Source organism: Equus caballus, chromosome X (genome assembly GCF_041296265.1).
Source record: "Equus caballus isolate H_3958 breed thoroughbred chromosome X, TB-T2T, whole genome shotgun sequence".
NCBI lineage: Eukaryota > Metazoa > Chordata > Mammalia > Perissodactyla > Equidae > Equus > Equus caballus.
The window spans coordinates 78,971,558-78,998,531 of NC_091715.1; the positions used below are offsets into that span (position 1 = coordinate 78,971,558).

Below are 26,974 nucleotides of genomic sequence, written 5' to 3' on the forward strand. Positions count from 1 at the left end.
TGGAAAATCTTTCCTCTGTTAGAGGAAAAATAGGGAGGAAACTATATAACCACAGAACTGGATGAGACTGCCAAGAGTCTAACCACTTTTACTGAGTCAGTCATTCTGATACTGTGAGAACTCTCTTTTTGAGACAGAAGGCCTGGTTTGAATTTTCAAGTGTTTGAACCAGTCTCTCAGAATAGATAGCATGATATTACCTGATGAATAGTGTTGCTTTGGTATTTTTCTGCTACTGAATTCTACTTTGAATACTATTTTGATGGATATACACCAATATCAACTTCTATCAGAAAATTCTGATGACTTACAAATTCTGAACAATGTATACAAATCTACCTGGAATATTATATTCATGGTCACCGTGAGTATTTAAAAATGACTGTGACACGTTAAAAATTAGCTCCAATAGAAAATGTGAACAAGTTGATGATCTCTCATAATGCATTATAAAAGGAATTGCTTTGTTTAACTTTCTTTTACTCTGGTGGAGAGGAAACCACACATCAATGTTATAGGAATTACTGAAATAGCTCTGATTTAATATAATACATATGTTTTAACTATGTGAAATGTAATGAAGAATCTCTTTCATGATCATATTATGTCCAGTTAAATATCAAACTGTTTAAAAGCAATATAAAATAGTAAGGAAGAGAGAGAGTGCTCACATTAAAGGCAGGATGAAGATACTGAATATTACCATGGGGAATTCAAAAGCTGGCCTAAATTCAGTCCATTTAAAAAGAGTTTACTCATGACTCTTTCACAGCTATAATCTCTCCTTTCATGTTATTCATGTGCTTTTTAGAATTTTCCTATATTTACCCAATGTTTAGTGCCAATTACATTATGTGAGAAATGCTTTGTTTTTCATTTCTTCTTTTTGGCTGAGATGTGTCATTTTTGTTGAGAGCAATTCTTAATGAGCTTGAATGCTGGGCGCCAACCCCATAGTTTCTCATGCAGTAGGTGTAGGTTGTGGTCCAAGAGTTTGCATTTCTAACAATTCCTCAGCTGATGCTGATGGTTGCAACCTGGGGACCATACTTTGAGAATCACTGGTATAGTCAATACCAAGAGCATGGCTTTAGAACTACTCAAACCTAGGTTTCAGTCTCATCTCTTCTTTTACTATCTTTGTCACCAAGGAGAAGTCATTTAACTCCTCTGAGATTATGTGCAACTTTGCTATGTTTTGAGGAATAGTCTCAAATACAGTGCCTGACAGTACATACTCTAAAATATAGTAGCTCTTATCAGTACTATGCTCTTCATATAGCCTTAGGTTGTTGAAATAAGATCACTTTTAATTTCATTATTCAATTTTACTTATTCATGTTATAATTAATGATGAAAAGGTCCCTTAATATCCTCCTGGACACAGGAAAACTGAATCTTCCTTTTATTTGCACCAGGATGGACCTTATATACGTTGTCTCTGCCCCCTACCCTCCTGATCAGATTCCAACCAAGAGCGTCTGTAACCTAGGGTAGGCAAAAAATAAAATTTCATGACAGACCCAAGGGCCTTCACTTTTCCCATCTGGATCTCCTATTATACAATATTGAACTTAGTAGTACACTTTCAGGAAATTACAAGACATCCTGATATGGAGACACATTTACCCTAGATATATTCTACAGATTAAACAAATGCATATTTTCTGTTTTCAACTACACTAAGAAACAACAGCAGCCATGAGGCATGGGGATAAAGGATACATTTAGCCTCACTTTGCAAAGTTTACAAAGGATAGAATGGAATCCTCAAAGAAGGCCTATGATCTAATTATAAAATACCTCCTATATAAAATTATAAAATATTACCAGTGAAAAGGATCATCTATTCCAACTCTCTCAGTTTATATAGAAAAGAATGAGGCTCACAAAAGTGAAATGATTTGCTTAGTTATGTTAGAGTGGAGTTTTAAAATATTTACTGTTTTCAATCCTGGTCATTTTGAATTGATTCCTTGAAGTGTCTACCAATATATTTGAATCACTTTGAAGTCAAAGTTTTGTTTCTTTTTTAAAGAGAGCTGAAGATAATGAATCCCCAAATTTACTTGATAACAAATTAGTATAGATGTTTCTATTAAATTTGTGAAACAATTTCTATTCCTTGCATTTTAATGGTGGCTGATATTACCCAGCTGGTCTTTTCCCAAAGATGTTTCTTAGATTTCCTTTTCAAATAAACTTGATATTTAGAATTTTAAATTGTTCACATTGAAGTCAGAGAGAGCTGACTTATTTTATGTAAGTGAAACCCTTGAATTTGATGATTTGGGGCCTGGATTATATTTAGATAGCAGAGTCCATTGGTGAAAAGAGATATTACAGATCCATGATATTAACCACCCTAAATATTCCTATACGCAACGGGAGAAAGAAACTAAATTTCTAGAAAACTTAGATTGTATGGCTAGCGATATCTCCAGTCAGGGAAGAAATCCTGAGGTAAATTGGAAAGAGGTCAAATTGAAGAGGATCTCCTGGATTAGGAAAGGATAATAAGGCACTCATAACAAGAAGAGCCCCTTTGATAATCTACAGAGCCTAACATGTGATGGAGCAGAAAGAACAGAGTCATAGGGAGCTGAAGGCAACAGAAATAGTGCACTTCTGTCAGGATCAATTTGAAAAAAAAAATCATAATTTTCTACTTCTCATTTTGCCATTATCTGTTCCAAGTGAAGTGTATTTCTGGGTAGCATAGAAAGTGAATGGTGGCCTCTGCAAATGGTTAATGAAATTGTTTTTAGATAGGAAGGAGTGAAATGATAGTTATGTCACTGAAATTTTCAGGCTCACTGTTTACTTGCAGTGGGTAAAGATGGATGACTTAAAATTTTCAGGGTTCTATTTGGAGGAGAGTATAGGTAGAATGGTAGTGATTACTCACCCCCTCTACGAAACATGTAATATTATAGAAAATCATTCAACTCAAGTATCATGTTGGTATTTCTGTTTTTATTTAAAGGTGTGAAAATATACTTTGACGTTCTGAATCAGTAAGCTATGTTTATGTTGTGTGTGTATTTGTTTCAATCAGCATGTTCTTGTCTCTTGCCTCTGTAGTTGATGAATTTTATTTGAACCCTAAGAAAAATTTGGTAAAGGACCGTCCCTCAGGGATCCTCTCTTCTTTTGAACACACAAGCATCAGAGGGGCTGCTTATGCAGATTGCAGATTCTTCTTTTAATTAAATATTTGCAAAACACTGCTATCATTTGAATTTCTACAGTTCTATGCAACGCATTAACAAGATAAATCTGTCCAATCTGCTAGTGACACACTCTAGAGAAACCTTAAAGATAATTTGCTCTTGATATCAGGGAAGTTTCTTTCTGCTTAATCATTAAGTTAGTGTGAATAATCACCTGTCATATATATTCATGGCATTTTGGAGCTCTCATGTTAGTGGCATATATGTTTATAATTATTCTGTCTTCTTGATGAATTTACTCTTTTATTGTTATCAAATGTCCATCTTTATGTCTAATAACAATCTTAAAGTCTCAAAGTCTATTTGGTCTGATATTAGTATAGTCATTCCATCTCTCTTTTTTTTTTTCTGCTTTATCTTCCCAAACCCGCTGTACATAGTTGTATATCGTAGTTGCAGGTCCTTCTGGTTGTGGGATGTGGGACGCCACCTCAACATGGCCTGACGAGCGGTGCTATGTCCGCGCCCAGGATCCGAACCCTGGGCCACTGCAGCGGAGCGTGCGAACTTAACCACTTGGCCGCGGAGCCAGCCCCCTCCATCTCTCTTTTGTTTGCTGTTTGCATGGTATATTTTTTTCCATTCTTTTACTTTCAACCTATTTGTAGCTTTGAATCTAAACTGTGTCTTTTGCAGAAGACATGTAGTCAGGTCATATTTTTTATTTTATCCATTCTGCCAATCTCTACCTTTTAATTGGAATGTTTAATTTATTTACATTGTGTTATTATTGATAAGGTAGAATTACACTTGCTATTTTGCTGTTTCTTTTCTATATGCCTTATGTTTTTAAAATTCTTCTTTTATATTCCATTGCAGACTTATTTTGAGTTAAATATATTTTTCCTAGAGTATCATTTTAATCCCCTTGTTTCTATTTCTCTCTATATTTTTAGTTATTTTCATGGCTGTTGGTTTGGGAGTTACATTTAACATTTTAATTTATGACAATCCAGTTGAGGTTAATAACCAACTTAATTTTGAATATACAAAAACTTGTCTCCTATATAACTCCATTCCCTCCTGCCTCTTCTGTGCTGTTATTGTCACAATTGTAGTATATACATGTACCTCTCAACTTAGATTTATAGTTAATGCTTTATGCAATTGTATTAAGTCAGACAGGAACAAAAGAGTTACAAACAAAAAATACATTAATACCATCTTTTATGTTTACCTATATAGTTACCATTAAAGATATTCTTTACTTCTCCATATGGGTTGAGTTACTGTCTAGTGCCTTTTCATTTCAGCCTGAAGGATTCCCATTAGTATTTATTGTAGGGTAGGTCTTATAGTGAAGAATTCTCTCACATTTTGTTTATCTTGGAAATCTTAATTTCTTCTTCATTTCAAAAGGGCAGTTTTGTTAAATATAGAATTCTTGACTACAGTCTTTTGTATTCAGCACTCTAAGTATGTCATCTCATTGTCTTCTGGCCTCCATGGTTTCTGATGAGAAATAGGATGTTAATCTTAATGAAAATTCCTTGTATGTGTGAGTCAGTTTTCTCTTGATGCTTTTCTAGATTCTTTCTTTCTCTTTGGTTTTGACTGTTTAGTTATGATGTATCTTGGTGGGATTCTTTTTGAGTTTATCCTCTTTGGAGTTTATTGAGCTTCTTGGATGTGTAGGTTAATATTTTTCATAAAAATTTGGAAGTTTTCACTATTATTTTTCAAATTACTTTCTGTCATTCTCTCTCCTCTCTAATTCTAGAATTCCTATTATGTGTATATTCGTACATTTAACATTGACCCACCAGTCTCCAAGGCTTTGTTCATTTTTTAAATTCTTTTTCAATTTTTTCTCAGAATTGATAATCTCAATTGGCTATCTTCAAGTTCACCACTCCTTCTGCCTATTCAAACTTGTTGAGCCACTCTAGTGAATTTTTCCTATCAGTTATATTTTGCAACTCCACAGTTTCTATTTGGTTCTTTTAGAATAATTTCAATATCTATATAGATATTCTCTATTTGGTGAAACATAATTTTCATTCTCCCCTGTAGTTCTTTAGAAATTGTTTTGTTTGCTTTATTGAACATATTAAAACAGCTGGTTTAAAATCTTTGTCAAGTAAGTCCAAGATCTGGGCTTCCCCAGGAAGAGTTTCTATTAACTAACTTTTTGACCATGTGTGTGCCATATTTTCTTGTTTCTTTCCATTTCTCATAATCTTTTTTGAAACCTGGACATTTTAGGTAATATAATGTAGCTACTCTGGAAATCAGATTCTCTTCCCTCCCTAATGTTTGTTATTTTTGCTGTTTGTTAATATTGTTTGTTTAGTGAATTTTCTGAACTAGTCTTTAAATATCCTTGTCATGTGTGATCTGTCAAGTCTCTGCTCAGTTTAGTGGTTAATGATTACAGAGAAACTTTCTTGAAGGCTTGGTATGAATTCATCTCCCAGTCTTTGCTGAGAACCTCTCTGTGTGTTGGGCATACCTTCAGCACACAGCTAGGCAGTTGAAACTCTGCCTTAGCCTTCATTTTGTGCTTTGCCAGAGACTCAATGTCAGCCAGAAGTAAGAACTTAGGGCCTTCTCAGGTCTTTCCCAAGCATGTTCACAGCCATGGGCATACACACAGCTCTATGCATACCCATGGCCTTTTAGATTCCTAATGAATATGTTGGAGGTTATCAAAGCTTCTATGAATATATCATTCCCCAGTTTTTCCTTTAAAGCTTTTTGGTTAATTTATGGTTTGCCCCAGCTGTTATCTACCACCTCAGACAGTCATGATGTCAAATATTGCCTCTAATTGTTTTTAACAAATACCACAGGGAAGAGGTTTCACATTGAATGAACTCCTAGCCAGGTCAAATAAAGAGCCTTGCAAGTGGAGTCTTTCATGAAACCATCAGATAGGTCAAATGATGACAGTTCTCTGGGAATGGAGCTTTGGAGGTGCTCCATCCCCATTTTGCCTCCTCTGGAGGCTGCTAGGATATTGGTTTCATCATGATTTCAGGCAGTTGGTTTACCACAGATGGGGGAATGAGAATAGGACAAGTGAAAATGCCACAGAGCTTGCTGTTCTGAGATTCCACGATTTTTTAAAATAAATTCTTCCTGCTTGCTGTAAACCTTTAGTTATTTTCCAGAATTCTGAAAAAATTGACTCTGATCATTTTTTCCAACTTTCTCATTGCTTTTATGGAGACAAGAAATTTTGTAGGTCTCTACTCTGGCAGTTTCATTGATATCATTCCCATTCACATTACTGAAAAAGAGCAGTGTTCCCAATTAAAGTTATTAACTAAGTGACTTATAAAAAGTTAAGACACCAAGCAACCTGTACAGCCAATTTTTAAACAATCTATAGCCTATTTTGAGATTTTGAAATAACGTTAAACTCATGGTATCTAATATTCTACCCATTTAAAGAAAAGTGTTCTGTATTGTAAGTATAGAGTTTTGGACAAAGTAGGGTGCTGATATTGGAGGAATTAAAAAGATATATTTACGTAAGATTCATTAGCAGAATATGAGTCAGCCAGCTGCCTTTTTTCAGTGTATATAAATGCTTTTAGTTGCAGTTGTAAAACTGTCAGAAGTGTTAGATTTTAAAATAAGATAAAAATTGTGGAGAAAATTAGTGAGATTTTATTTTTCAGTACTGTCGGAATCAGACTATCCAATTAACAGAGTGGATGTGGATACTTAAAGAACTGAGAAGGAGGCTGGTCCAGTGACACAGTGGTTAAGTTTGCATTCTCTGCTTTGGTGGCCTGGGGTTTGCTGGTTCTGATCCTGGCTGTGGACCTACGCACCGCTTATCAAGCCATGCTGTGGCAGGCATCCCACATATAAAGTGGAGGAAGAGGGGCGTGGATTTTAGCTCAGAGCCAATCTTCCTCAGCAAAAAAAACAATGGAGGATTAGTGGCAGATGTTAGCTCAGGGCTAATCTTCCTCAAAAAGAATAATGAATGAATAAATAAATAAATAAATAAAATAAAGAACTGAGAAGGAAAGAAGATAGACATATATGGCTCAATAATTTTCATGTTTCTTTGTTTCTTTACAAGATGGATTTATTAGCCTTTGACTTAATCTTTATGTAACGTAATAGCAACCAAGATAGACTTCCTCAATTGTATTCTTATCCTATATGGATCATTAGACAGAAAACGGATGTTTATTCATGCATACTATTTGTACAGAAACGAATACTGTTGACTAAGCAAAGATTGTTAGTATTTCTCATAAAGAATCTCCACGTTCTGAGAGTGAGTGGTCCAAATTTTTTGGATGGCTCAGAGAGATGAGTAAAGTTTTGGAATGGTTTTTGGGGGAATGGGAATTGGGAGTAAAAAAAGAAGAACTGAGGGGGCCAGTCCTGTGGTGTAGTGGTTAAGTTCAGCATACTCTGCTTCAGTGGCCTGGATTCATGGGTTTGGATCACAGGCCTGGACCTACACCACTCTTCAGCCATGCTGTGGTGGCGACCCACATATAAAGTGGAGGATGATTGGCAGAGATGTTAGCTCAGGGCTAATATTCATGCGCAAATAAAGAGTGGGGCTGGCCTGGTGGTGCGTCAGTTAAGTTCACACATTCCACTTTGGCAGCCTGGGGTTCGCTGGTTCGGATCCTGGGTGTGGACCTATGCACCACTTGTCAAGCCATGCTGTGACAGGCATCCCACATATAAAGTAGAGGAAGATGGGCATGGTTGTTAGCTCAGGGACAGTCTTCCTCAGCAAAAAGAGGAGGATTGGTGGCAGATGTTAGCTCAGGGCTAATCTTTCTCAAAAAAGAAGTTAAAGAAAAAGAGTAAGATTGGCAATAGATGTTAGCACAAGGCTAGTCTTCCTCAGCAAAAAATAAAAAAATAAGATGAACTGATAGCACTGAAGGTCCAATTGAAATTGCAAGAGGAAAAGTCAGCAAATAAAAGTTGGATAAGGAGATTGAAATCTGGGAGGTATGTATTGGAGTAGGAAAACATTGGTATTTGAATTCTTCTGTGACTAGAATCAGAGGGATAGAAATTTGTTGATTTACTTTTTACTCTGTTCATTCAAGTTTGTTTCATGCATTTAAATATTCTATATTTCTGTCTCTGGATCCCACTTGATTTGTGTATTTTAGATTTAGCTAAATTGGAAAAAGTTGAATGATTTTCAAATTTCCATAAAGATTTACAGCAAATAGCTAATTTTCATTTTGACAATCTTGAGGTAAAAGAAAGTCCTAATATGGCAAAAAATACTCTATCAGTGTTAACAGAGCAGTCGTTTTACCTGGGTCTAGAGTAGATCAATAAAATACCTTGAAAAATGAAGAAGTCAAATATTTTATCTTTCTTCAGAGACTAAAAGCAGCTTTATTATTTTCCACCATACAGTTCAGGGCTGACCCACATTTCCAATATCATATCCCATAATTTTGTTCACCCCCAGGGAAATAGAATAAACTTACCATCCTTTGTATACTACTCCCTTTTCCACCTATGCCACTGTTCGTGCTGTTTTCTTCTCCTGAAACCATTCTCAGCAATTTCTACTTCTTAAATTTCTTACCATCCTTTTAAACTCAGTTGATAATATCCTTCATGAAACCTTTATTAATCATCTCTTGTCAAAAATAATAATTACTAACCTTTATTGAATGACTGCATTTTTGCTATAATACCATATGTGTATTGATTTTAAAAAACTAAGAAAAGAACCTCATTGTACATAGTTGCTCACAAAAAATAATAGAAATATAGGAAAACAAGGCTGAAGCAGACCATTCAAAACCTGTGGAACTTTGTAACCTTAATCCCAAGAATAGCAATAATAATCCTAATAAAGAATATTAGTATGCTTAAATCTCCATTAGGATATATGATCTAAAATAGTCAGACCATCTTTAACAGCCTTATACCTTGGGACTCAAACTTCCTCTTTCAAGAAATTGGTCCTTGAAGAAATTTTCTTTTAATAGGTACTAGTTTTGTCTACATTAAAAATACGATTCAAGGGGAACCTGCTACAAAAAAGTCAGTTTTTTTGTTAACACTAGGAAGTGTCTTCCAGATCCCTAGATACCTTAACATAGAGGAAAATGTGTTGGTTTTTGAAGACCCCATTGGCAGTAAAGGAAGGTACTTCTGTGGGATTTTTAGCACTTAATGTCTTTATGTATTACTAAAGCTTTCTCTTTAATTGTGATAAAGCTTGATCCTGATAACTTCAAAAAATCAGCATGCTGGGGAAAATTGTGTAACACAACTTCAAATTTATTCTGACCCCGTGTCCCGTTTATCAATCGCACATGAGCTAATGTGCAGTAAAGAAACATACCTTGTAGCAGAACAGGCTATATTTATCATAGCCCAGAACTGTTCTAAACTGTGTGCATATATTGACTAATTTAATTCACATCGATATGTACTATTGTTATCCCTATGTTATAGATGAGAAACTTGATACACAGACATTGAATAACTTGCTCAAAGTTACACAGCAAAATGTAGCTGAGTGGGATTTGGACTTCAGTGGTATGGCTCTATGTTCCTTATTCTTAATTACTGCACTGTACCACTTCTCTGAAAAGAACTTGCTTTTGATTTGATTCCTGTAACATCATATTTTGATACTTATCACATCTTGTCCTTTGTGTAGTATTCATTTATCCTTTGTCAAATCATGTGTCATATTTGGTTCAGAAAATGTACTAACTAAAGTTTTGATCTGTGTACAATATCTTGCTGTGTCCACCTTGAGTGATTTGGTTGCTATCTCTGTGTCTTAATGTTCCTATCTGCAGAGAGAAAAATTTAAGTTGTCATCTCCAGTGCCTCTCAGTGCTTAAATTTTATTTGAATCTCATACTCATATTCACATATATTATTTGGCACTACTTTCTGTGGGCCCATATAGCGTTAGTGTCCCTGTTTCAAATTTCACTGCAAGATTATGTCTTTTTATGCTTCCATTATTGAAAGCTTTTACAGTAGTCCTGAATCTTATGATGCATTTCTTTTACATCAGTACATCTTTAGTTCTTTGGCTTTATTATTCAGTTTAGTTCAACAAACATTTATGGACCCCCTACTATGTGCTAAAAATAAGAGGCAAAAATAAATATGACATGATTTCTGCCCTTGAGATGCTGGCAATCCAGTGGTTAATTTGTGAAAACTTGGCTAGTGCCTAGTCTCAAGAAAAGGCTTGTTTATTAAAAGTTTTTTTTCTGTGTCTCTTCACTTATGATAAATGTCATCGAATACAAATTGATTTCCAAAGTATCTTTTTTAAGTATGTATTTGGTAGCTTATTATATTACACGTCTGTTGAGATTCAGAAACTAACCTTATAGCAAGCTATTAAGAAAAAAAATGCTGAATTCTGTTGACTGTTTTGTTAGCATAGTGTATTTATTAGTTAACATAGTAGATTTAAAGCAAAGAGAAAAAAAACAGCTTTCTTTGAAATGCTTACATATTTTTTAAAAGGAAAAAATTGTTGGCTAACCAAATGAAAACCATAAATCTTTTAAGCTCTAATCTGTAGTCTTGAAATTAAATAGTTTTGAAATCGTGTTGTATAAGGGGAAAAAACATATCTGCCTATTTTTGTGGTTATAATATACTGTCTATATTACATGATATGGTATACCTATATTATAGATTTATATCATAATATGCAACCATATTATAAAGTATATGATTAACGTATAATATACAGTATTATATGTCATATAATATATAATAGTATACATTTATACATAGTATACTAAACAGGATTTAAAGTGGTCTGTTTCTAGTCTGAATATGAATTCCTGATTTCTTTATCAAATAAAATTAGATTTCAGAGTTTATTTTCAAAATATTATTGATTTGGTTTACCATAACATTTTTTAAATTGTGTGAGGTAAAAAGTGAAAGTCCCACCTCCAGAGGTCGTCACTGTTAACCATTTAATACATATACTTCCTGACTTTTTCCAATTCATACACAGATCTTACATTTAATTTCAAACCATCTTATTTATTTCAACATGGAGTAAATTAGAAAAAGAATGAAAGAGTGGAAAGACCTTCTTGTACTGAGCTGAAATAAGATAAAATATAGCCCACTCTAACATTAAAAGGTATCATTCCTTTCTTGTACCCATCTGCATTTTAAAGGTCAGTCTCACCTGTATTGTTTTCAGTACTCAGCCTTGGAGTAGTAAAGACCATGAATTGCTGATTTCAACTCTCCCACCATATTGTAGTGAAGTATTTAATACATGGCTTCACTTTTATCAAAAGTGTTAAAAATAATGGTTGAAATCTCCCGTTTCTTTTCCTGAGATTTCTTCGTCAAAGCTATAACCCATCAATTTTAATTTCAGCAGATTAAACTATATTTTTACCTATCAAATCATCTCTAATCAATAAACAGTTGGGCTTTCTCATGAGAAACAAAGTTAAGAACGTGAAAGGTGACGTTAGATCACTGTAACTATTAAAGTCAACAAGAATGATTGAGTTTAACTGTCAATGTGCTAAATGAATGAGGATAGTTTTAACAACTGAGCTGAAAGATAACACAATACTAGCTAATGTCCATAGTAAGAAGAATCAACAAATTTGTGAATTATTTTTTACACATATGTTAAGGTGGGATTAGTCTTAATTGAAATACTCTAATTAATGTCATGGATACTCACCCATCAAGGAAAATGGACTTGAATTCCCAAAAGCATGTTTGAATTTTACCCCTCAGTTTTCATAGTAGGGACCTCACCAAAATTTTTTATGGCTTGACATGTCACAATGTTTAAGGCCTTTCCAAAATAATGAATAACCTTTACAATTAATATGTAAATTCATAAATTGGCGATATTTTTCATATTTCACGACAAATACTCATAAGTATTAGTTTGTGGGCATATGTGCAAAACACCTTATTCACATTATCTCATTCAATCTGTGTAACAGCCATGTGAGGAAGGTATTAATAGTATTCCTATTCTACAGATGAGGAAACCGAGCCTTAGAGAGTTTAATTTGCTCAATGGTACACAGCTTAATAAATGGGAGAGCCAGGATTCAAAAACCAGTGGCTCTTAAATACTGTGCCGTTAACCATTATATTAACTGCTGCTCAGAGAGTGAAATATTTGGTTATGTAATGTAATACAGAGCAACTATTGCTCTCTAAGATTGAACTTATTGTAAGTGAAGTAGGTTATCCAACCAGATTGTCTTCTCTACTATTAAAGATCTATTCATTTACTTAATCAGTACACTCTTCCTATGGTAAATCCTTCTCTTGAAATTTTCTTGGAATCCGTAGCAGTATGATAAATGTATCAGTTCATATTTTGTGACATGAAAGAAATCACAGCTATGGTAGAATTGACATCAAGGAACGCTAAGGGAAATAGGAAGTTAATATTGGAGAAAGTGAATAGAAAAAGTAATTGGAAAGCACCTGAGACAGACATTATCTACTTCATAATATTATCGTTGACTAGTTTTATTACTGTTAATTCTGCTATGAACTGATCTACTCAGACTGTTGAGGTCAGTGCTTTTCAAGTAATCTTAGATGCTAAGATCTTAATCTCACCTTTGAAGTGGTAATAGAAATAATCTAACTCTATACCCTCTACTTAAGTTTTTACACACACAAATGCCCCATTTTTGACAAGCATTCTTTTCATTTATATCCACTTTTTGAAGTCTACTAATCCTACATTTTTTCCAGAAATAGAAGGGAATTTAAGATGATCCAATGTATTTATACATAGTGTATTTCTCCAAATGTCCGTATTAAGTGAGGCAGTATTAATATGGCACTACCATAATAAATGAAGTAATATTTATAAAGCACTAAAAACAGAGCCTGGTATAGTAAGTGCTATATAAAGAATGTTAAATAAATCCATTTATATCTTTATAATGCCTATTTAGGCTTCTATATTTATTAGACTGGTTTAGTGGTTAAGTGTGGACTCCAGTGCCAGACTACTTGAAGTCGAATCCCGACTTCATTATTTACTAGCTGTGTGACTTTGGCCAAGTTAATTTAATTCTCCAGGTCTTGGTTTTCTCATCTGTCAAATGTGCATAGGAATAGTACCTAACTTATAAGGTTGTTGTGAGGATTAAAGGAGTTAACATAGAATAATGCCGGACATATAGGAAGCACTCAATAAATGTTAACTGTTTATGTAATTGCCCTTGTGCATGTGCACAGTTTATGATCTATTTTTTTTAAATATTAAAAAGTTGATTAAGATGTCTGAGCCTTTTATAAACAACGATGGTTTCCTTTTTATAGCACAGTATGCTTTATATTTAATGGACTTTTCACTTTTGCTTTTAGCCAATTGCCATTGAACCCGAAGCAATGAGTTTCTCAGGGGAACGTGGACCTGACTATGTGCCTCCAACGCATCATCTATCAATGGTGAGTGGGTTGAATTCTCCATTGTGAGCACTGAGAAGTTAACTATTGGGGGAAGAGATACATAAACTTCACCACTTAAATAATATTCCACATATAGCTTGAATTCAGAGACTTAGAATTTGTTTCGTTACAATATTATTTGCACTCCAAAAGAGTCATGCTACCATGGACTCTAGTTAAGATTACCTTTCAGTAATCTTGCAAGAACAATTGAAGATTCACTTATTCAGTTGATCATTTATGTAACAGCCTAAATGCTATTGATGACTGTCTTGGCTCTTCACTTCCTTCTCATGTGAACACTGGCTATTATTCAACATTTTACTCTGTTGACTCTTCCTTCCTTGAAACTTTATGTAACAATTATTTTTTCTGTAACCTTCCTATTTTTTCTAACTTCTCTGATTCTCAGTTGCTTTTACTAGTTCTTATTCCTTAACATGGAATACGCAGCCCTTAAAAATATGATCCCAACCAAATTTCTAACCTCATCTCCTGCAACTCCCTGTCCTGGAGTCTACTAGACATAATAGACTACTTCTACATCTGCAAATACTCCGTGTACTCTCACTGTTTGTGTCTTTTTTTTCCATATTTTTCTCAGTGCTTAGATTCCCTTCCCCTTCCTTCTCTGCCTGAGTAATTCTTACTCACTCTTAACATTCAGTTCAAATGTCACTTCTCTTCTGATAATCTTGCCTGACACTCTCGGGTAGAATTAATCAGTTTCTTCTTTGTGGTCATATGGCACTTTGTAAATAATACTATCAAACAACTCATCACACTGTATTCTAGTCAGTCTGTGCCATGTTTTCTTATTGATTTTTGCAGTCACAGCAAATAACATAGTACCTTGAACATAGTAGAAATTTAATGTATGTTGAATGAGTGAATGTATGATTGAATGTATGTAGGTATGGGTGGGTGGATGGATGGATGCCCAAGGAAAGGAGATCTCAGAATCCAGTCCTAATGAGATGGGATAATTTATTCTCCCAGGACACTAATGCACAGGGACTATATTTTGGAATGTTCCTGGCCCCTCCAACAAGATTATAAAGTAATTAGATTCTTCCAATCTCCTCTCTCATATTCACAAAGTGAGTTTCTTACATTGACCTACTTATTCGCTTACCAGGATCCTGTTATTTAATCATTTTGTGAACATGCTTATCAAACGGTATATAAGTACAAGAAAATTAAAATTGTTTAGCTACACTAATGGAAGCAACTTCACAGATGATATTGAGAAATTCCTCACTTACATTTCCACAAAACATGAGCTAAAAATATAACATATTAAGGAATAATAAATCATTCTGTCTAACCAGCTCAGGCTTCAATTAAGGGTCACATAAACACATATTGGCAATTTGCTCATTATATAATTTATAATATTGATTTATAAGATAACAAAAACACACAGTTGACTATAATTACTTAGTAACCACATATTATCAATGTTATAATAAAATATTTGAAAGATGGAAATAGATCCTAAGTTCTTCTTGCAAAATGGGAGCTATGCAGTGCCAAGAAGCCACCTTTAAGTGGAAAATGTTCATAAAGCAGCCCTAATTTGGTTTATTAATCTTTAAAAACTAAATGATGAATACCAAAAGTGTGCTAACTAACATCTGATTCAGAAAGTTTTACCATCAGTCATTTTCTGGTCATGCCAAGTCCTGGGTGTTCCACTCATTTTAAAACTGTTTTCTGCTTGGAAGGTGCTAACTGTGTGTGTCTAAATAAGCATGAAAGTAAAAGCCCATACACATGTGATAATGGTGCCTCTGTTGTCTGTCTCTTTACAGTCACTTCACAAGAGATGTAAACCTAAGGGTATATGAAGAGAAACAATTGATCTAATCACTAAGTCTATCACTAAAACATTGAAAGAAATTTTTACTTTTCAGAAACACTTTAAGTTCCAATTCCACATACTTTTTGAGTTTTTGAGTATAGTTTCATAGACTGTCATCTGTTACCAAAGAAACATTCACTGAAATGTAGGTCTAAGTAATAATAATAGCTATCATTTATGGAATGTTTACTATGCTGGACACTATGATAATCATTTTATAAGTGATGATATGTTTAATCTTTTTGTCAAGCTAATGAATTATATATTATTCTTTTCTTCATTTTACAAGAAGAAACTGAACCACATAGAGTCTAAATAACGTGCCCCAAATCATGTGGCTGTTAAATGACAAGCAATCTGACTCCAGAGCTCATGCTCTTATTCAATATGCTATACTATTTATAAATTGCCTAGCATTTGCCTACAGAATGGCTTCAATGAGCTCACCCTAAAACAAAGTTTTATTTGGTTTCTCCACTCTCTTGTCAGAAAGTCTTATAGATTGGCCTATCTGAAATTAAGGTAAGGCTATGGAATTTTAGGCAATGTTGGAGTTAGCCAGGATTCTGAAGGCCAAAGTACAATGGTAAAATGTTAAATACCTCCTTTAAGAGGATATTTGCATTGAGAAAGCTGGTATAGTCTCTTCACTGAAAAATAATGACTTTTAAAATTCTACTTTTACATTTTGTGCTTCTTCCTGTTGAAAACGGAATTTTCTTCATTTTTCTTTAGGTTATATTGTTATTGGTCCCTGTAGTGCTAATTGAAAAGGCTGTTATTACCTGGTTTTGCCTTTTAATATGCATAACTTTTCAATTAAATAGAAAAATGACAATCAGAAACACATTACTAGTGATGAGAAACAGCTTGTGAGATGTCAGAAGGCGTCTGTCGAATTCAATCAGTGCATTCTCAAGTGTTTTCTTCTTATTTAAAACATCAACCACACTTTGACAGATTTCTTCTGTTCATACATTGGTTGTATGCCTGTTATACTCTTACTATATGTGTCCTTTTTCCTCTCAAGACAGGCTTACATAATCTGTTATGGCTTATTTGAGTCTTCAAAATATACTGCCCCTTGAGTATAAATCATCCTTTGTTAGCAAAGCAAGTTTTGTTGTTGTTGTATTACAGAAAACATTGAACATCCACAACTAATTTTGTAGGTTATTGGGAAAATAGGTACACTGACAAGGATTATGAATTTGAAGCTCCACAGGTATTGTCCACATATTTTTATATTATTCTTATTATTAATATTGATCATTGATAATGTTCAAGTCCATCTAACTTTCAAATTGATGATCCATTCTATGCTCTGTAAAGAGATTATTCTATCTATAAACACTACTTGGTGATACAGTGTCATTCTCCTACTCAAAACCTTTCATGGCTCTCAATGGAAATCATTCCATTTATTTCCATTTTATTTATTTATTTTTTATCTCAATAGAATAATTCCTGTGAGTAATTCCAAATGCCTTTGCTTGTCAATCAAAACCATCTACTAAAATGGCAGCACTGTTCTCTCAGTACTCTATCAGTGATTTTTGTTTTGATTATTTGTTTTGTTTTCTGCTCCCGCCGTAATGGATTTTTTACTCTCCTTGGAATTCACCATGTGCATTCCTAGCTGTTTGTTTTTGCTCAAAACCTCTCTGAAAATGTGAAACTCTATTCTTTCTGGTTATCTGAATGTTTTTTTCTCCAAAATAGATCTCTCCCTTCTTCATGAAGTCTTTTTGGACCATTCACCTCCTGTAGAATGTCATAAAACTTTGTCTTCATATACTACTTTGTATTGTTATATCTCTTTTATGTGGAGATACTGCTTTGTTAACCAGATTTAACCTCCTTCAGAGAAAGGACTTGGTTTATTCTTCACCAATGTAAGAGGATGCCTAGAGCATATGAAGCATAAATATTTGCCAATTTATTCACTAATCTCATAGATTTTTATCAACCATGTCAGGCAGTACAGTGGAAAGAGTAGTCAATTAGAAGTTAAGAGATCAGGATCATGGTGCTGACTTGGTCACAAATTAACACACTGTTTTACATAAGACAGATCACTTAGCTAATTCATATTTTTCCCCTCTCAGGCCATCAGTGAGATGGTGATAATGATTACTATTTTTTACCATTTTGGGGTTAGAGTTGGATGTGGTTATTTATGTGAAAGCATTTTGTAAAAACATAAAGTGTTGGACAAATATAAGAGATAGTCATAGATAAGTATAAGATTTCTTTGCTGAAAATCATCATAGTTGACCAAAATATTTGAAGAAAAATTGTTTTTATTATAAGTATGTTCTGCTACATAACAAACCTAACTTTTATCAGAGTAGCAATACCAAAGTGGAACTACAAGGACTTTGGAAAGCCTCAATATAAGGCATTTTTCTTACTTACTAGTGACCAGAAAGCAAAATAGGCATGAGCATATACCAGAATTCCATGTTAAAGTCTACAACATATTATCTCCAATACAATTTAACCCATAACTTAGTTACTTTTACTGTAAATTGAGAATTAAATTATTGAGTGAGTTGAGACTACAAGAGTTAGTAATGTTGTAAGGATGGGGTTTGGCAGAATCTTTATTGAGAGAATTTCCCTGCAGTGCAAATAAATTATCAATATTTTGGTGTTCATTTCTTGCAGTTGAATTAAGGAACATTCTGGAAGTTTATAGTAAATAAAGGAATAGGTATCCAATGAAAGGACCAGAAAAGACTTAGTGAAATTATGTGTGGAAGGAACTCAGAGTAAAGCATATTCAACAAATAAATATTCTAAAAACTTGGTAATATTTCAACTGTCATAGGTGTTATTATCAGTGAATGTACCACTCCATAAATACTCACTTTAGCTATGTAGTAGTAGAATGGGAGATAATTATCTAATGACTTCTCCATATCACTTTGGATCCCAAACTATTCCTGAATTAGTCTGATATCAGTCTGGAACACGCCAGAATGTGAAGGGCAAACATTCTGTTTATAATTTAGTAAGTTAATTATTAAATTTAATAATCTGGCAACTGTACTTACTTGAGGTAAAATGATTAGGGGTCTTTGTTGATGAGAATCCATATATGAATAAAGCCATAATAGAAAATGTCAGACAGATCAAAGATGCTAACTCCAGCCTATTTTCAAATGAATTTGGAATATTTTGACCAGTCACGGTGAATTTGTGTTGAATGCCTACATCAAAATTTGTAGGTTGTCAATCTGCTGGTCACACTCATCCATATTTTTTTTTCATTTGAATCAGTTGTCACCAGTTTTAATGAGGAAAATTTTCATTAACATTCTGAATTTCTAACTCCCTCGAAAAATCAGAATACCTGGCCACACCAAGCTCTCATTTCTGCAGGATAACAAGCCATTGGAATACTGCCTGCCCCCTTAAGAACAGAGCATGCATTCTTTAGTTTACCACAGTCTCTACTTGTTCCCTATTACATTATACCATGTTTGTATTCCTTATATAGTTTATTTAACTTGGGCTCTGTAGCATTTGAGTTCGTAACCCATGGCCTACTTGGGGCAATACTGTGGTAGCCACTTTACATATCTTATCTCATTTAACCCTCATAATAATACTAAACAGTACCTATAATACCCTTGTTTATAGATAAGGAAACTGAAAGACAGATGGTAAGTGTCAAAGCCATCATGTCAAGACAGGTTTTTCTTGGGATCATTATTTGATGAATGAATGAATGATCCCAGAAGCTATACTCTTTTTACCACAACACTGTCCTTTATGATTTGGAAGATCAACAAATCACCCCCTCAGCCCTCTCTTCCACAGATAAATAACCATAGTTCTTTTTTTTTTTAAAGATTGGCACCTGAGCTAACGTCTGTTGCCAATCTTCTTTTTTTCTTCTTCTTCTTCTTCCTCTCCCCAAAGCCCCCCAATACATAGTTGTATATTCTATTTTTAGGTCCTTCTAGTTGTGCTATGCGGGATGCCACCTCAGCATGGCCTTATGAGCAATGCCATGTCTTTGCCCAGGATCCAAACCGGTGAAACCCTGGGCTGCCGAAACGGAACGCACAAACTTAACCACTTGGCCATGGGGCTGGCCCCTAACCATAGTCCTTTTAATTAACAAAGCTTGATTATAACTCCTTAGATCACTTTATGGTTTCCATTTTAATGTTTTAACCTCTGGTTGTACTTTCCAGGATTAGATTCAGAACTTTTGTAAAGCTCTGACCATTTCTGATCGTAGTGGAAATATTTCCTTACAAAAATTCTATATGTTTCACTCTAATGTGAGCAATTAAACATGCTTAATTTTCTATATCACCATCTTGTGTTCATTGTGACCCTTGGATCTTATTACTTATGTATACATAGACCATTTTTTCACCTTTTATTTGCATATTTGCTTAATCTGTTCCATCATCTCTATATGTATTCTAGAAGTTATCCTTCACTAAGTGTCATTCTGTTTTTGAATACATCTCTTATTACCATAATTATTTTTAAGCTTATTCTGTTTTCCAAGGTACCTCCTACTAACACATCTTGTGTCATATGCAAACCTTATAAGATTTGTTACTGCTCTTTTTGCTACAGCGTAGATAAAAATGTTAATAACATTGAATCCAGGAGTGGCTCTGACAGTGAGTACTTATTATGTCTTTCTAGACTAACAGTGATTCATTGGAAACCATTTTTCTCAGCCATTCTGCATCCTGCTGTGTACTCACCTCAAAATTTTATATACCCCACTTTGTTAATGAGTCTTTCACAAAGTATAGCATCAAGTAGTGATCCAGGCAAAAAAAGCTGCCTCTTCAGTCAGGAAGACATGCCACTCCTTCACTGAAACTTTTAGAAGTCTGATGAAACTAGGAACCTTGAAATACCACTCTGTGCTGTATACTAGGCAATGGAGAGGGCACAAAGAAGAAGAGATAGAAAGTTTACAACCTCGCTGGGAACATAAAATGAAGGCTAAGTGAAGGTAATTAAGTACACAATACTAAGCAGTCCATAGCATATGTGTTTCAAAATCTGTGGGTTATGCTAGTCAGGAAGCTTCACAGAGGAAGTAGGGTTTGAGGTGGAACATGAGGTACAGATGGAGGAAGGAAACAAGACATTAAGAACAGGCAGAGGCATAGATCTGAAACATAAAGGCATGCTTGTGGGCCTGTAAGTGGATCCATACTATAAGAAAGTATTTATAAGGCAATGGAGTAGTAGATAGGAAATTTTGTGTAAATTATAGTGTGGTATTTGGTCTAGTGATTATTTCTGCATTTTGTTTTTGATATGTAGAACTTAAGACAACAAATGTAAATTTATTCCCTCTAGAATACTGGGACTTCTCTATTTTTTCTTCATTTAGTATACACCTCCCCATCCTTCTGTGAAAAAACAGTTGGATAGATTCTGTGGAAGATAGTTGGATGATCACAACTTCTCAGCTCTATTCATTTAGATAAAGCTAGAGTACTTCAATAATTTTTATCAGCTTTATTGAAATATAAATCACATACCATAAAATTAACCAATTTAAAGTATACAATGAAATGGTTTTGGTATACTCACAGAGTTCTGCAACCATCACCACAATCAAGTTTGGAAAACTGTCATCACCCCAAAAATAAATCCCATATCCATTATCAGTTATTCCCCATTCTACCTCTTCTCTAGCTCCTGGCAAATAGTAATCTACTTTCTGTTTCTATAGATTTGTATAGTTTGGACGTTTCAAATAGTAGAATAATACAATATGTAGCCTTTTGTATCTTGCTTCTTTCACTTACCACAAGGTTTTCAAGATTCATTCGAGTTGTAGAATTTATCTCTACTTCATTCTTTTTTATTGTCAATTACTATTGCATTATGTGGATATATCCATTCATCAGTTGATAGGCATTTGGGTTGTTTCCACGTTTTGGCTATCATGAATAATGCTGGTATGAACATTCATGTGCAAATTTTGTGTGGACGTAGATTTTCATTTCTCTTGGGTATATACATAGGAATAAAAATGCTGAGTGATATGGTAATTCCATGTTTGGTCATTTGAGGAACTGCCAGACTGTTTTCCAAAGTGGCTGTTCAGCAAGTTTAATCACGACCAATAAGAAAAGAGAAAAATGAAGAACGGGCCTATTAGCTAAGATTCTGCTACATTCATAAATCACATATATTCCCCTATTTTTGCTGCCAGAGTTTGTGAGTTGGCATAAATCAATCTGATCCTGGTGATTACTAGCATTTCCATTAGCAAAGAAAAAAATTTACTTGTTGCAGCTCAGTAACTTTTTATGGAATCAATAGTCACCAAGGCTGCAGGGGAAAATGACACTGTAAGTTTTATAAAGTTGATATAAATTAGTTAATTGATCTATAGAAAATAGTTTTTTCTCTCATTCGGAGTTATTATATCTGTGGCTTGAGAATTTGACAGCAAATCGATAACTAGAAACAAAACATAATAGAGATACAATTCTTCTGTAATTTCCTGATCTTTATTTTAGTCTATTCATCCACTCATTCATCCAATAGCTGTATTATGGAGCCTCCTCTTTAGTTTTGGGTAGTATTTGAAGGTATTGATTTTAAGAAATTGAAAGTAAAAATTATGTGTCTTTTCTTGCTGGTAACTTACATTATAGATAGAAATCAAAATTCGAACTCAGGGGTTATAATCAGGTAGCTTCCGGGTCCAGGCAGGTATCTTAAATGATTGAAACAGGGCATATATATAAAAATAGGAAGTGGTTTGGAAAGGTGTGGACCAGGATGCATAGGATTGCCTAACTGGATTCAAATTCAAATATTTTTTAAAAAATTGTGTCAGCCAAACATAACAAGTTTACAATCAGATTAGACTCACAGGTTATTAATATAAGGCAAGAGATGATCAGGTCCAAAACATGAGTGCAGACAAGAAAGTGAAGTATTGTAGAAATTCAAAAGAGAAAAAACTGTTAATCTGAGAGTTCTTCATAGAGTAAGATTTAATCTGGATTTAAAAGAGTTAGATGGTGAGAATGGGGTAAGGCCTTACGGACAGGAGGAAGTCTATCCATCTTGTCCCTTCCCTTAATCTCTGACACTTTCTTTTAAACATATCTTCTGGGTAATTTGTGAAAAGAATATCCTCTGCAAGTTAAAAGCCAAAAATTTGTTGTTATCCATGATATTCAAAATAACTTCTACTCTTCCCCCTAAATTATATCCAATTGCTGACAAGAATTGTTTCCATTAAATAATTGAATTTATAGGCGGTTTAAACCTAGTTGGCTAAATTTAAAAGCTCATATGTAAACAATTTAAGGTAAGGCCAGTGAAAGCATCTATTTATGGCATATTTTTCTTGAATAAGTATCCATATGCATTAATGATATTATAAGGAAATATACTTCAGATTTCGCCATTAATATATTTTCATATGTGTTTATGAAGCTTTTGTCCCTCACCACCTCTATATCTAAGTTGAAGTTGAATTCACCATTTTATAAAAAAAAGATTGAACAAGATAATTTGATCTGAAATTGTCCCAAATGAAAACACTTTTAAATTTAAGCAAATAATATGGATAGATAATCTTTAAGATAAAGTTGCAATGACTTAATACTTTATGCTGATATCCTTGTATGAGGTAAACCTCTGGTTTAATCTATGAAATGTGCTATTGAAATAGGTCCTCAAATTATTGAGCATGATTTACACAAATGCAGATCATAATAAATGCCATAGTTAGAGTTTAAAAGAAAAATAGAAATTGCCTAATGTGATTCACCTTTTTTATTGATTAAAATTTATCTGGAAAACAAAAAAACTCTCCTTTAAAAGAAATTTGCATTTGGGGGGGCAGGACAAATGAAATCAGGAAACATACATATTGGTAATAAACTATTATTAGCATAGTTTGATTACTTCATTTGTTTGCCCTGAACAGTCTCAATATATAATCAGAGACAACCTAAACAAATGGGTAAAAGTAAAAAAACCTAACATTTATTGAATGCCTAATATGAGCTGGATACTATTCTCATTACCGTCCTGTGAGATGGAAGTATTATTAACCCTAGTTCACAGATAAAGAAATTGAGGCCCAAAGAGGTTTAGTTACTTGGCTAAGATTGTGTAGCTCATAAGTGGCTAAAATTGAATTCTAACTCAGATCTGGATGGTTCCACAGTTCACATTCTTGCCCCTACACAATATCTCTTAGAGTAGAAGTTGTTTATATGACATCGTTTGAGCTCCCTTCCCCAGTCTCCCTCAACAGATTGCCTTATTTGGAATTTTCAAATAATCTCATTTATTTTGAGCCTCTTAAGGAACTGGGTATTCTAACTATGTTAAAGTGGCTACATTAAATGAAGGGGGGCACATAAGTACAACCCTTCTCACAAATTTAAAAAAAAGAACTTCATATAAACAATACAGAAAATACTTATGTGTGGTTAAGAAGAATGCTATTCTCATGAGCCTGGTCATTGGACTCTAAGGACAATGGGGAAAGGATCATCAGAACAAGATTCCCTTAATGCCAGAGAAGCATTAGACAGAGAGGTTATGAAAAGAATACCAAAGGGAAACTGATAATCATGTTCAGGTTTAATTATTTTTAATTAATAACTGTCTCTCCCATTGAACTAGCTGTAAGCTGCTCAAGGGCAGGAACTATGTCTGTTTTTTGTACCATTATAATTCTGATGCTTATAATAGTGCAAAGTATGTAATCAATGATCAATAAACAGTTGCTCAATGAATTAGTGAATAACCAATGTTACTACAGCATATGTATGTATATCCCAACCCAATATGCAGCCATATACCTACTAGACAGATTTGAGCTTATCAATACTCAGTTGAGCACAGTATCCTCAGCACTCCAGTTTTAATATGAAAGGTTTCCCTCCTGCTCCAGACAGACCTTCATATTTACAACCCGCTTATCACTTACTGAAAACTCTGCCTTAGAATATGTTCAGCAGGAATCACCTAGACATATCCATAAAACAATTTTTATATTTTCTTAAAAACAATTGTGTTTCTTTACAGTTTTCTAATTGGTCTGTTTCTTTTGCCTGTAAAAGGTTGATAATTTATTTAACAAGCACTTATATTGTATTTACTGTGTGCCAGACACTGTTCTAAGCAATCTACAAATATTTCCTTGATAATCCTCATAATAGCTTTAAGATACAGATGCTACTAGTATCCCCATTTTACAGATGAGGAAGCAAAGGCACAGAGAGGTTAAATGAGTGGTCTAAGTTCACACATCTAGTTAGAGGTATTAAGGCAGTTTGATTCAACAGTATGTACTTTTAACCACCTACTACATTATGATGGAAAATATCAGGCTTTTACCTATTAGATAGTAAACATAAAATAAATGGTAGCTATTACTATGATTATTATTGCTACGGTTTTATTTTCCTGTTTCTATATTGCAGCTAATGTAGTTTTCAATTTGAAGGTCTTAAGTTAGTCTAGCCTTTTGCAATTCCTGGCTATAAAGAAAGACAATGAAGATGGAATGTGAAGCTTTTTTATTTACACTATAACAGAGGGGCTCAGAAAGTGTTTCCCAAGAAAGATGACAGCCAGAAATTGGTCTTGAAGGAAAAGAAGGAGTAAGCCAGGCAGCATGTGTAAAGGGAGAGCCGTGTGTGACTCGTCTAAGAAACTAAGTACTTCAGTATGACTGGAGCACAAAGTTCATTTGTTAATTTACCAAATATTTATTGAGCACCTACTAGTTCCAAGCACTAGGCTAGGTGCTTGGGATACTTCAGTGAACAAGATATAATCTATACCCTCATGGAACATTCATTGTCAATGGGGGTGACAGACAATAAACAATTGCAATATAGGTAAGTGTTCTGAAGGAAAAGTACAGGCTCATATTAGAGAGTGTAACCAGAAATTTGATCTAGTTGAAGGAGGTCAGAGGCAAAGACCTTGAAGAAGTCATGTTTAAGATGAGATCTGAAGGATAAGTATGAGTTAATACAGATGAAGATTGATTTGAGATGCAACTGGGTGGAGGGATGTGGGGATAAAGGAGTAGGCAGGAAGGAGCCAGATTATGACAAACCTCATATTTCATGTTTTAAGAAGTTTGGTCTTAATTTTAAAGGAAATAGGATGTCACTGAAGGATTTTAATTAGGGAAATGTCTGATTTTCAATTTATAAATGTCATTTGGGTTACATGTGGCAAACAGATAAGAGATAAGGCAACAATAGAGTCAGAGAAAGCAGATATGACTCCTAGATTCTTAATCCTCTTATGATATAGCCTCTTTTGTGTCAAATTATTAACTACCTAGGTTCAATTGAGATTCTCTTCAATCACTTATTGGCCGTTCAGTTTTTTAAATTAAGGTTGAATATATTGAGGCATTTTTCCCCCTTGAGAATTTGGTAAATTATTTACAGAGATTTCCTGTGAAAATCCATGAATATTTAAAAGTTGGCTATCAATATTTCAGTGCACTACCTAGAGACCTGAGGGAACTATTGAACATCTTTAAATATGCACGCATAACATAGGACCCTGGGAGTAGAGGAGGAAGTAAATATATGAAAAAATTCAATAAATATAATAAGAAGTATACTGAACTGTTTTTTTTCATATTTTAGACTTGATGTAAGTTTTGTATTACAAGATAACCAAGGCTAAAGGTTCATTTTCATATATAAGTTGTTTAAAATACCTCAAAATTCCACTTAACTTCATATTTCAAAACTCTTGATCCCGGAAAAATGTGGGGAAACAACTCATTAAATTTTATTGAATGACATAGGAATGATTAGTTCATATTTCAGATACAGTTTTCAAATGTCTCAGCAGTTTGGACCAAAACAATAAGATAACTTTATCTAAAATTCCTTTATAGCTAAATATGATTTTTAATTAATCATAAGTTTTTTTCTTTGAAAAGAGGAATTCTAGCACAATTTCTTCCTTGGGAGAGTTGAATTTTCCTTCTGGAAAGGATCAAGAAATCTTTTTTTCTGGATCCAAACAGTAAGGCACTTCTATCTGCCAATATTCTTTCATCTGGGGTTTAAATATGTATCCTACCTTTAGAAATATTTGTTGTGTTTTTCAGAATCAAAGAGTAATTTGTGCCTCATACCAGACTCAAAGAATATTTACATTTCTTTGTATGAAAAATTTCACTTTCTGTTTGTCAAACCCTTGAACTGATATATAATATCTGAGACTTGAAAGCAAGCAGAACAGAATTGCTCCATGGATCCTGTATCTCCATAACTAACCTAATTTTTTCTCATAGAGTCTCTAGGTCTTCCTGCTGATTTGAAATGTCTGAATTCATTATAATTAAGGTACAAGCAAGAGCTGAGATTTCCAAACCACATAGCAAGAGCACAAATAGTAAATGAGATTAGATTTCCAGAATGGAGTCAGAAATACAAACTCAGTAGATAGGTTG

At 34.0% G+C, this 26,974-nt stretch overlaps 1 protein-coding gene across 4 annotated transcripts in view; it reads left to right on the forward strand.

Annotated features, from left to right (window-relative positions):
* LOC100630813 (uncharacterized) overlaps nt 1-26,974 on the forward strand; it is a 396,552-nt gene that overhangs the window by 273,895 nt on the left and 95,683 nt on the right. For all 4 annotated transcript variants that reach the window (XM_070256727.1, XM_023633698.2, XM_070256728.1 and 1 more), the window contains one exon: nt 13,557-13,640. In XM_070256727.1, the coding sequence (XP_070112828.1) occupies nt 13,557-13,640 (84 nt within the window). The remainder of the gene's footprint in view (nt 1-13,556; nt 13,641-26,974) is intronic.